The sequence below is a fragment of the Equus caballus genome, chromosome 15 (assembly GCF_041296265.1).
Source record: "Equus caballus isolate H_3958 breed thoroughbred chromosome 15, TB-T2T, whole genome shotgun sequence".
Lineage (NCBI taxonomy): Eukaryota > Metazoa > Chordata > Mammalia > Perissodactyla > Equidae > Equus > Equus caballus.
The window spans coordinates 18924931-18938391 of NC_091698.1; the positions used below are offsets into that span (position 1 = coordinate 18924931).

The 13461-nt window shown below is 45.1% G+C and overlaps 1 protein-coding gene across 1 annotated transcript in view; it reads right to left on the reverse strand.

The window, feature by feature from the left end:
• The window catches only part of LOC138917787 (collagen alpha-1(II) chain-like), a 34870-nt gene that overhangs the window by 741 nt on the left and 20668 nt on the right, over nucleotides 1-13461 (reverse strand). The window contains exon 3 of the mRNA XM_070235945.1: nucleotides 184-305. Within this exon, the coding sequence (XP_070092046.1) occupies nucleotides 184-305 (122 nt within the window). The remainder of the gene's footprint in view (nucleotides 1-183; nucleotides 306-13461) is intronic.

The following is a 13461-nucleotide window of genomic DNA, read 5'->3' on the forward strand; positions in this document are numbered from 1 at the left end:
TATGCCAGCTCCAGCTGCCTGCTAACACTTTGACTGGCACTGTGGACGAACCCAGGGCTGAGACAGATGCTCTGCTAGAGCATCCTGCCAAACTACACTGGCCCGTTAACCTGCGCCTGGAAAGTCACTTAGCTCAGGAGCTCAATGCAGGGAGAGTGGAGCTGAGATGCACGAGACACTTACCCACAGCCCTCAGAGACAGCAAAAAAGACGGAGAATTCAAAGGCTTCATGGGTACCAATGCTTGTGTTTCTCATCCCCGAAGCCATGAGAAGTCTCCTTCCAATCCCGCTGCTGCCACCAAGCTGTTAGAAAGAAAATACAACTGTGTAAGTCTAAAGAACTTCATTGCTTTATTCACCAATTCCTGCACCCAGAGGCATCCAATCTAGCAGATAGAAAGGAGCTCCAAGGAGCTGTACAGAATGAAAGACTTTGAAAGGCAAAAGGGAGAAGAAAAAGAAGTCACAGCAGGCGGGAAGATCGCTCCGTTACTGCAAGGTTACTTTCCTCAGGGGACAGCAGCAGTCCATGACGTGGAATACCTATCTAGGGCTAATGGGACAATTCCTGACCCACTGGTTTAAGATTCTGTTTCTGGGAGAGTCGAAAATCTAATGAAGTCAAGACTCAGTTTGGTGACGTGGGGCTCAGCATAAGAGGCTCCTCTTGGTGCCTGCTGTCTGGTTTTGACACATGACTCTGCTGACCCCTACTGTCCCCGGGTACACCCGGGTTTCCCTTCCTGACCATTGTTGGTCACACATCCACTGCCCCTGCCTCCCGTTCTCCCCCTTCCACACCGCAATCCCCCCCATGACTCCCTCTGACACTATCGCGACTTCTCCCACCACACTGCCCTGCTTTCCACAAGGCCAGCAAGAGGCTTCGTAAGCACCACTTCCTCAGTCCAGAGGGCTGAGAGGGCTGCCCAGCATAGGGACTCAGAAACTGCTGGGCCTGTCACACGGCCTCCAATCACCAGTACCCCATCTGAAGTGCCTGCCCTGATGAGATACTCAAATTTAGCCAGCTCCATCGAACAGCATCTTTGCCCCAAGCTTCCCTTCAAAATGCTCCACCCATTTTCTGCCCCAGCTGTTTTTTGAGGAGTCATTTTGGGGGAGCCTTTGAGGCCACCTTGGTGATCTTGGCCGACACACCCTTTGATTGTATCACCTGGAATGGTAGAGCACAGGGAGCCAGTGGATGGGCACCAATCACTGGTTTGACCACCAAGAGCTTGTGAATATTTTACAGTGGGAACGTCCACTTTCGGGTCATCACACAGCGCTCCCTGGTACCCCGCTCTCCCCCACATCCTCTGACCAGCTTTCCCCAGGAGATGCTCTGCAGTACATCATTGTCTCCACGAACCTGCCCCTAGAGGTGTACCCCACAGGCCACAAGTCCCTGAGTTTCCTGCCTGAAAGGCTACCACCGACCCAAAGAGATATGTCTCTTCTACTAGGATGACTGGACTAGCATAGAGGAGTGGCCCTAGCCACAGAAAATCAGGTAATTGAGGCCACCCAGAAGTATGGACAAACATAACCCAACACGGACAGCAGCTCCATGAGACTCTATTCTACTCCTTGTGGGACAGTCGCCTAAGTCTCTGCCAAATGGTTTTAGGAACCCACCTGGCCTCAGACTATCTATACTGGCCAAGGAAGGAGGGGTCGGGGCCCTCCCATGGTCTATCACCTGCATGTACACCAACAACTGACAAGTTCAAACTTACCTACACCAGAGGGTCCAAGAGGTGAGAATATTGTCGAGTATCACCGAGATCTCTGAACAGATTCCCAGGGCCCACAAGACCACTGAGCTATTTTCTTGGTTGGTCTTTTCAAGGTGAAGACCATGACTATGGACTGGATCTCAGACTGTTGCTTGTGTGATTAGCGTACTTGCTACTAGACCCTAATCAGATGTTTACTCTCAGGGATACAACGTGCCTCACCCCTAATAGCTGCATGAATTACCCTAATTTCAAATTTTCACTGAAGAAAATCTGCTCAACATAAAATACACCATTTTAAGTATTTGAAAGTACACAAGTCACTGACTTTTAGGACAATGATAATGTTGTGTGGCTATCACTACTATCTAATTCCAGAACATGTTTAATACCTTGAAAAGAAACCACACTCACTCCCTCTGTGCTTTGCCCTAACCCAAGGCCATGGAAGCACCTCATCTGTTTCCTCTCCCTGCGGATTTGGTATTCTGGACATTTCATTCAAATGGAATCAAAGAACCTGTGGCTTTGTGTACCACTTCAATTAAACACTTCTTTTAAGGATCATCCAGGGCCGAGCACGTCGCAGTGCTTTCTTCCTTTTTAGGGCTGTGTTATACCCCACAGTACCAATGTGCCACATTTGCTTTATGTGTTCATAATTTGGTAGAAAGTTGGGTTTCTTTCACTTTTGGACTACTGCGAATACTGCTGCTTTGAATGTCCATGGACAGGTTTTCCTGTGAGTGACCATATGTTTTCCATGTTCTTTTGGAGATGCCTCACAATGGACTATCCAGCTCAATGGTTTGATTGCTCGAAGATCTTAAGAAATGCAAGGCTATTCTCTACAGTGGCTGCATCATTTTACATTCTCACCAGTGATGTAGGAGGGCTCCCCTTGCTCTTCATCTTTACCAACACTGGTGATTTTCCTTTATGTTGAATACAGCCTACATATTGAGTTCGAAACAGTAGCACATTGTGGTTTGAATTTCCGTTTCCCTAATCATGAATGACATCGAGCATCTCTCTTGTGCTTATTGGCCATCTGCATATCTTCTGGAGAAATGTCTATTTCAACCGTTTGCCTAGTTTAATTGTTTCATTTCTCTTTTATTACTGACTTCTAAGAGATATTTATGTATTCTGAAGACTAGATTATACAATTTGAAAGTCGGAGAATTCAAGACCCCACTTTCAACAATGGATAGAACATCCAGACAGAAACTAAGGACACGGCAGAAATAAATGACATTAAATACTAAGAACATTTTATTGAAGAGCAGCAGAATACACATTCTTCTCAAGAGCACACAGAATATTTTCCAGAAGAGATCATGTTTGAGGTCACAAAACAAATCTTAACAAAATTAACACGATTGAAATTATACCAAGTATCTGTCCTGAACACAATGGCATGAAACTAGAAATCAATATCGGGAGGAAACCTGCATCATTCCTGAGAGATGGAAGTTAAATAGCAGCCTCTTACACAGACATTAGGTCAAAGAGGAAATCAAGAGGGAAATTTAAATACAGCTCAAGGCAAACAAAAAGAATTAAAAACACAACAAAACTACGGGATGCAGCAAAAGTAATACTAAGAGGGAAGTTTACAGTGATTAGCTTGTAACATCTTAAAGAATGATCTCAAATTAACAACCTGACAACACACAGCACTAGAAAAAGGGAAAACTGAACCCAAAGTTAGCAGAGAGATGGAAGTCACAAAGGTGAGAACAGAAAAAAGGAAATAGAGGAGGAAGGCAAAAGATCAAAAGGATGAGCTAATGTTTTGAAAAAATAAAATGGACCAATGCTTAGAAAATAGAGTGCCTCAGAAAAGAGAGAAGAATCAAGTAAAGTAAATGAGAGTTGAAAGAGCAGGTCTTACAACTGATGCTTCAGAAATAAAAAGATCATAGAGATGCTTCTGAGCTCTGGCTCACTAACACAATGGGTGACCCAGCAGACCGAGTAAGTTCCTAGAAGCAACCTACCCAGTCTCACCCATGAGGAAACAGACAACTGAAGAGACCAGTGACCGATAAGGAGGCTGAGTCAGTGATCACAAATCTCCCACAAGGAGGAGAGGGAGTGAGGGCCCGACCTCATCGCAGACGCAGAGCCGGCCTGCCCAGCAGCAGGCTGACTCCTACGCATCTGCTGGCGCCCTGCATGCTCCTGCAGACCCAGGCCCCTGGCTCACCCTGGCGCACGCCAGCTCTAGTGGTCTCAAGCAGAGTCCTTGGCACCGGGGACTCAGCAGGCTCCAGAAACCCAGGACCCCATCTCAGCCTAGTGCCTGCCATCTTCAGCAGCCCGAGGTGGCTCCTGTGACCCCAAGTTTTGTCCCTGGGACCAGGCTCCTGGTGGGTAGTGGAGGATCCACACTGTGGCTGACGCAGTGCCTGCCTTCTCCCGTGGCCTCAGGCACCTTCCATGGCAGGGCTCCCAGTGGGTTCTGACAAACCAGGACCCCAGCTCACTCCAGCATTTACTGACTCCAGCGACCCCAGGCAGATCCCAGGGCACCAGGCTCCCGATGGGCTACTGGGAACTCAGGCCCATGTCTCACCAGGGCACCTTCCAGGTCCAGCAGCCCCAGGCAGCTCCCAGGGAAACAGGCTCCTGGCAGGCCCCTCCAAAACCAGGTCCCCAACTAACACATGTGCTTGCTGACTCAGGCGGCCCCCGACAGCTCCCACGGCACCAGGCACCAACAGGTTCCCAGGAACCCAGGCTTCCACCTTAAAACAGCACCTGCTGGCTCCTGCGACCCCTGGCTGATCCCATAGCTCCTGGCTCCCAGCTGGCTCCCAGGATCCCAGACTTCTGACCCACTCCAGCACATGCTGTCTCTCATGACACCTGGCTCTGCCAGACTCCCGTGAACAAAGACTCCCAGCTCACCTCAGCACCAACCAACTCCCATGGCCCCGGATGACTCCTGCCGCCCCAGGTTCTCAATCACCACGTGCAAACCCATGCTGCAGGGCTGGTACTCACCAACTCAGGTCCCAGCTGTGCCCAGGACCAGACTGGATGACATGCACCAAGCTTTCCACTCACCCCAGCACCGGGCTGCCCAAGGACTCCAGCAGCAAGCCTGCCCCGGGACCCCACCAGATGGCCCACATGGAACCCTGAGATGGGCTCACTGTGCCCAAGCCCGTCAGTAAAGCCTGGCAGAGGCGCCCACTTCCTCAAATTTGCTGACCTCACAGCAAGGCCACAAAGATCGTGAATAACCAAAGACCCATAACACCACCAAAGAGAATTATAAGCCTCCAATGTCTGAAGAAGAAATGGGGATATAAGAACTATCTGACCAACGCTTCAGAATACCGCTCTTGAAAAATTCAGTCAGCTATTGAATTCAGATCCCTACTAACGGAAGTTAGGAAAATCGGGCAAGAACAAATGAGATGATCAATACAGAAATAGAAATCATTAAGGCAAAACAAACAGCAATACTAGAGTTAAAGACACAAAGACTGCACTGAAAAATTCCATAAAGAGCTTCAAAATCAGATTCAACAAGGTAGAAGCAAGAAGTAGGGAAGAAGAAAACACGACGTTTGAAATCATCCAGTCAAAGGAGCAAGAAGAAAAAAGCATGAATAGGGGTGAGGAAAGCCGATGCAAATTATGGGATGCCATAACCAAAACAGCTGTGCATTATTGGATCACCAGAGGAAAAGAGAGGGAGAACGGAAAACAAAGCTTATTAACAAAAATAATCGCTGGCAAGTTCCCAAATCTGGAGAGAGATTTAGACATCCGCGTTCATGAAGCTAATATGTCACCCCAACATTTCAGACTCAAATTATCTTTTCCAAGGCAGATTATAATAAAACGATCAGAACTCAAAAAAGGATCATACAACATGATCAAGTCCAACATTTGCAAATCAATAAATGTGACACGCCACACTAATCGAATGAAGGTGAAAATCATAAAATTAACTCAACAGATGTAGAAAAAACATTTGACAAGATCCAGCACCCATTCAAGATAAAAACTATCAATACACTGATTATTGGAGGAACATACACAAACATAGTAGAAGGTGTACACGACAAACACACACGTAAGAGCATACTGAACGGTGAAAGGCTGAAAGCTTTCTTGCAAAGATCGAGAGCAAGCCAAGGGTGCCCACTCTCAACAAGACTCTGCAACATAGGACAGGAAGGCTTCATCAGAGAAATTTGGCAAGATAGAGGAATAAAACGCATCCGAACCTCAAAGAAAGAAATATAAGTATCTCTGTTTGCAGATGGTATGATCTTATTTAGAGAAAGTCCTAAAGACTTTCCCCTAAACTGTTAGAACTAATGAATGAATTTAGTGAAGCTTCAGGATACAAATACACAAATCAGTGGCATTTCTGCATGCTAGCAATGAGCCATCTAAAAAAGATATGAATAAAACAATCCTGTCTACAAAAGCATCACAAACAATGAAATGCTTAAGAATAAATTTAACCAAGAAGGTGAACCATCTATACACTGACAGCTATAAGACAGTGATGAAACAAATTGAAGAAGACACAAAGAAATGGACAGACATCCTACATTCACGGATCAGAAGGAATTAATGGTGTTAAAACTGCTACCCAATGCTATCCAATGCCATCTCAAGATTCAAGGCAATTCCCATCAAAATTCTCAGGGTATTTTTAACAGAAACAGGAAAAACAATCCTAACATTCTTATGGACCCACAAAAGACCTCAAATAACCAAAGCAATGCCAAGAAAGAAAAATCAAAGCTGGAGACATCACAATTCCTGATTTCAAACTTTATTACAAGGATATGGTAATAAAAATGGTAAGGTACAGGTTTAAAAATAAACACATAGACCCACACAACAGAATCAGGAGCCCAGAAGTAAAACCACACACATACACTCGGCAAACAGTTCACATCTGAGGTAAGAAGATTCAAGGCAGAAAGGAAAGTCTCCACAATAATTGGTGTAGGGAAAACTGGGTAAGCACATGCAGAATGAAATTGGACCCCAATTTCACACCACTCTAAAAAATTATCTCTAAAGGAATTAAAGACCTAAATGTAAAACCCATAATGGTACCACTACTACAAGAAAACACAGGGGAAAAGCCCCTTGAAATTGGTCTTGGCCATGATTATTTGGATGGAACACAGAAAGTGCAAGCAACAAAAGCAGAACTTAGCAAGTGGGATTACATCAATCCATAAAGTTTCCTCACAGCAAAAGAAACAATCAGCCAAAAAAAGGGGGTTAATATCCACAATATATACGGAATTCTTACACGTCAAGAGCAAAGAAACCAAAAGTACGATTTACAAATGGTCAAAGGACTTGAATACTTTTCCAAAGAAGACATAAAAATGGCCAACAGGTACATGAAAAGATGCTCATAATCACTCATCATTGGGGAAATGCAATCAAAACTGTAATGAGATATCACCTAACACCTACCAAATTGGTTATCAAGAAGACAACAGACAGAAAGCATTGGTGATGCTGCATAGAAAAAGGAACCCTGGGCACTGATGGCATGAATGTAAATGGGTATAGCCACAGTGGAAAATAGTGGGGAATTTTCTCAAAGAAATAAAAACAGAACTACTCTAGGATCAAACAGTTCCATTCATGGGTGTATATCCAAAGGAACTGAAATCAATAAGTTGAGGAAATATCTGCATCCCCATCTTCATTTCAGCATTATTCACAGAGCCAGGACATGGAAACGATCCAAGTGCACATCAATGCATAAATATGTAAAGAAAATGTGATATATAGATATGTAACTAGAAATACAATATAGAATGCAATATTATTCAGCCATAGAAAAGAATGAAATCTGGCCTTTTGCAACAACATGGATGGACCTTGAGGGCATTATGCCAAGTGAAATAAGTCAGACAGACAAAGAAAAATACTACATGTTTCTCACTTACATGGAATCTAAAAAAACTGAACTCAGTGAAATAGATAGGAGAACAGTGTTTGCTAGGGTCAGCAGGGTGGGGGAAATGGGGACATGTGGGTCAAAGTGTACAAACCTCCAGCTATAAAATGAGTAAGTTCTGGGGATCTAATGTACAGCATGGTGACCATAATTAACAATATTGTATTACATAATTGGAAGCTTATAAGACAGTAAATCTTAAAAGTTATCACTAGAAAAAAAAAGTTAATTATGTGATGGAATAGAGGTCCTAACTCACCTTATTGTGGCAATCATTTCTCAACATATACCTGTATCAAGTCATCGTCTTTCACACCTTAGACTGACATATGTTTTACGGCACTAACATCTGAATAAATCTGAAAGAATTCTCCGAACAAATGAAAACTTAGGAGTAGGTAACGTACTGGTGAACTCCACCAAACTTATAAGGAAATATTAACAACACACCTCCTTACACTCTTCAAAGAAGGGAAAGAAAGAGAATAGTTCCACACTCATTTTCTGAGGCCAGCATTACCCTGATAGCAACACCAGACAGGGACAACTAAAGAAAATAAATTTGCAGACCATTACCTCTGACGACTATAGTTGCAAAATCCTCCACAAAATATTTACAAACAAAATTCAGCAGCATATTAAGAGTATACGATGTGACCAAGAGAGATTTGTTCCTGGAATGCAAGGATGGTTCAACATACAAAAATCCATCAATGCAACAGGCCAATCACAAAAAGGAAGGGAAGAAAAAACATTATCATCTCCATTGATGCAGAAAAGCATTGGACAAAATACAATACCCTGTCATGATAAAAACATTCTACAAATAGAAATAGAAGAAAATGACCTCCACATATTAAAAGCCATATAGGAAAAAGCCGCAGTGAACATAATACTCAATGCTGAAAGACTGAAAGCTTTTCCTGTCAGATCAGGAATAAGGCAAAGATGTGTGATCTTATCACTTTCATTCAACATAGTACTGGAAGTGCTGACCAGAGCATTTAGGCAAGAAAAAGAAATAAAAGCCATCCAAATTGGAAAGGAAGAAGTAAGACTATCACTGTTTGCAGATGATATACTCTTAGACAGAGAAAATTCTATAGAGACCACTGAAAATCTATTCAACCTAATAAATGAATTCAGCAAACTAGCAGGATACAAAGATGGCACACAAAACTCAATGGCGTTTCTACACATAAATCATGAAAACTCTCAAAAAGGAAGTCATCAAAAAGACAGTCCCTCAGGCCCCCGCCCATGAATCCATGAGAGAACACGAGGGATGAGAGACACAAGGCAATCAAGCAAGATCCTATTTATTTATGGTAAAAAGCAGATCTCTATAAGGAGCTTGAATTAAAAAACACAACAAGGCCATGAACCCCATGTAAAATAGCCTTTACATGGAAAGCAGTTGATGCTCCTTATTTCTTTAAGCCCATTTTCCCTCATGTCAATACCTTCATAAAAAATCTTGGCCTAGGGAGATGTTATTCCAAAGACCACCCGAATACTGCTTTCCTTAAGACTCTTCATACTCTCCTCAAGCCTCATTTCTATGGGCATCTTCCGGACTCAAAAAAGGTGATGGAGAAAAATCTGCCAACCTTCCTTTTCATTCCATGGAGGAGGAAGAGAATTGTTTAGATGTACTGATCTCAAGTCAAAGGGCAACAGGTATGGACTACAAGGGGCATCTCAAAAGGTACCGAGAAAAAACGTCCAAGAATGACGGAAAGGAAACCACAGGTGGTACCACTAAAGTTGTGGAGGGCCATAAGCTGCCATTCCTTGAAAACAACGGCAGAGCAGGTCATGACAGCAGTAGGGAGAAGGAAAGATGACATGGGAATGACTGCAGAGGGACAGATAACACCCAAGGCCTTGCTCAGATTGTGCATTTGAATCAAGCTCACACAAGTCACAGGCAAACCCAGGGTTCCAGCCCAGGGCTGCGTTCATGATTGGCTTCCCTAAAAAAGCTGCTTCAAGTCAACGCCCAAACTGGATGCTGGACACAGAAGGTGAGCAACAGAGGAGTGGGTGTGGACAGACACCGGGAGGTCACTGTGGCACCTCCAGGTCCCAGGATGAACACAAGCGACTGGGACTGATCACTACACACGGGGCCAGAAAGATGAATCCTGTGATAAAAGCACGGAATTACTATTGTTAGTACTTTTACAAAAAATGCTAAAGCAATGAGACCATTGAATCTTTACAATCTGTAACAGCTGAACGAGCGAGCAGCACCTGAGCCGTTCATCATGTAATGTATGAACAAGCAAAGTTCGTGTTGTGTATCTAAAGCTCTATTTTGCAAAAATCACTCAGAACAGCAAAGCCTACACAATATAATTATGGTACTTTCTGCTACACAGGAATGCATACAAGGGACAATTAGCATACAGCAAACCGGGATTCCGATGTACTGATCAGGAACTCTAGAAGAAGAAAAGGGCCAACAGAATTTGGAGATGAGTCTGCAATATAGTGATGATAAGAGCTGTGCTTATTGAGGGGATGTATGTTATCTGCCACACCTTGTTCTATGTGTTTCCAAAGGATCACCTTTCTAAAAACTACAATTCTATGCAGGAGGAACTATTGCTACCACACCGTTTCACAGCTGGAGGAGCTGAGGCTCAGAGAAATTCACTTCTTCTAGGTTACGCACCTATTAGGTGTCAGGGACAGGATTGGAACCCAGGCAGGTTGACTCCAGAGCTCATGGTCTGAACTCCTATGGTAAACTGCCTCCTAAGGTGAGTCAAGATAGGAAGGAGCCCTTCTCTAAGAGGCAGGTCCGCAACGACTGGAACATCTCATTCGGGAGAGTGCGGGAGAGCGGGAAGAGCAGAAGTCTTAGAGTTAGGCCGAACTGGGTTCACATCCCGACTCTGCCAACACCTGTGTGACCACAGAGACGTCACTTCACCTCTGTGATCCTCAGTTTCTTTATCTGAAAACTGAGATGGTCAAGCCTACCTTACAGGGTTGAAAAATGAGATCCCATGGAAGGCACTGGGCTCACTGGTGAGGCCTCACGGTAGCTGCTATTTGTTGTTAACCGGAACAGAGCATCTCTGAGAACCCTGGCAGAGTGTCTGTCTGGGAGAACAAGAGAAAACCAAGAAGGCACTTCAAGAAGCTGACAGACTGAGGAAGTGGCAGAGCTAACGGAGCATATAACATTGAGAATTTAGTTTCCTCCTGCAATCAATGGAAAGCTATTGGATGATTTAAATAATAGGATAATATAGTAATATTTGTACTTTTTAGTGATAAAGGTGCTACACGCCTGTTTTGAAACTTGCAAACAAGATAGAGTTGCTTAAAAGGAAGAGCTCCCCTGACCCTCCCATGAGCACTTAGAAACGTCACTGCAGCAGCCACATGGGAGTTGGACTGAGGCAGAGGACAGTGGTTAGGGTACTTCTCCAGTCCAGGCAGGAGACGGAGGAGGACTGAACTCAGAGGGTGGCAGTGGGGCCGGGCAGGAGGGGACAGAGGAGCTCGTGGGGGAGCTGTGAGAAAGAAGTCTGCAGTCAAGTGGAGAGGGAATCAATGAGATGCTAGGAAAGGAGGTCAGATGGAGAGTCACGTGCCAATGAGAGGAAGCCTTGGGCTTCAAAGGGCGCACAAGTGACCAGGAAGAGAGGAAGGTGACAGACCTGCTGGTGTTGAACAGGCTGCAGAGTGGAAGCGATGCAAATGGGTATCCCAGGTCCAGAGCTCCAGTGTCTGGGGGACCCCGGGAACGGTTTATTGTCACCTGCTGATTCAAGGACCATGAGCACACACCTACAGTCAGAAACACTTAAAAGATTACCCACAATTGCAATGTTCTATGAGTTTTAACAGAAAAATTTAGAAACGAGCCATGAGAAACAAGGCTAAGATATCATTTGGCTTTGAACACTGGACTTTGATGAAGAAAGGAGGAAGGAGTAGAAAGACAAAAAGGAACGAGAAGGAGGGAGTGGGGTCAGGCACTCAGCGGCACTTGTTAACTGGGCTTCAGACCTTTAGTCAATTGCTTCAGACTCAGGCCATCTGCTTCCTAACGTGACTGACCTGTGTCCTCAAGCAGTGTCATTCAAATTAAAAGTATCATGTGGTCAAGCTATTGTAGAGGCGCCTTCTCACTACACAGGGACCTTATCAGCACTGCCTGGCGCTGGTTCTGAGCAGCTGTCCTGCATCATCGCTGTGTGGCAGGATGTCCCACCAGGTGGAAAGTGCTCATCCCCATTTCTCTAGCACTTTCTTCCTTGTCCTTCCCTCAGGCAGGTCCAGGATGCTCTCTTTTCTGAAAACTGCTCCCACGCTGAGATTCTTTGTCCCATCAGATAGACTGCTGTTCCCCCTGTGCTCTATTCTCCTGTTCAAGACAAGCACAAGGGCCCTCCGCACGGTGAGGGTTTTGCTTTGACTCACTCTGGGGAGACAGACAGAAGACAACACAAAGAATCAATCTGGGGAATTGTGAAGGTCATGGAGCTGTATAAATTCCTAAGAGGCACCTCTGATTCACATTACCATCCTCAGTGATATGGCGATTACTACGATCCCCCTGGGCCTTATTCCTGAGTGGGCTCTCATCCAGCTTCCCCACTTCACACAAAGTTCCGAAGCCATAAAATAAAAGCGTGTTCATTCTGTCTACATAAAAAATCTCAAACAGCAAACACTTCCATGAGCAAGGTTTAAAAGAAAGACAACACTTGGGGAACAAGTAACTGAAACTTCCCTACAAAGGACCCATTTCCTTAGTATATAAAGGGCTCCTGCAAAGCAATAACGAAAGACCACTCATTCAGTAGACAAACGGGCAACGGATATAACGAGCCAGTGCAGAGAAACGGGAATACGGATGGCTCTCGAACATGTGAGAAGGTGTTTCTACTGAAGAGAAATTTAAAACCCTACCACGAGATGTCCCTCACCCCTTAGACTGGCAAAGCAGGAGTCCGGCCACATTCTGTGTGTGTGCGTGTGAGGAAACACGTGCTCTCTGACACTCCTGCTGGGAGTGTAACCTGGCACCACCTCCACGGACAGCTGTCCAGCAATATCCACCACACTACAAATGCACAAACCTTCCATTCCAGAAATCTGACTTCCAGGAATTCACCCTCAAGATATCCTCACGTGTGCAAAATGACATAGAAACAAGGTGACTGACAGCATTGCTTCTCACACAAAGGGACTGGAAACAACCCACGTGTCTCTCAATAAGATAGTGCTTAAATACTGTTTCTGCGCGACAATGTTCCTACCAGCTATAAGAAAGACCGTGGGGTCAGCCCAGTGGCGCAGTGGTTACGTTCGTGTGCTCTGCTTTGGCAGCCTGGGGTTCATAGGTTCGGATCCCTGCTCTGGACCTGCTCACTGCTCATCTGGCCATGCTGTGGCACTGTCCCACAGATAAAACAGAGGAAGACTGGCACAGGTGTTAGCTCAGCGACAACCTTCCTCAAGCAAAAAGAGGAAGATTGTCAACAGATGTTAGCTCGGGGCCAATCTTCTCAGTAGAAACAATAAACAAAACAGAACAAAGAACAGGGGCTGGCCACGTGGCCGAGTGGTTAAGTTCGCGCGCTCCGCTGCAGGCGGCCCAGTGTTTCGTTGGTTTGAATCCTGGGCGCGGACATGGCACTGCTCATCAAACCACGCTGAGGCAGCGTCCCACATGCCACAACTAGAAGGACCCACAACGAAGAATATACAACTATGTACCGGGGGG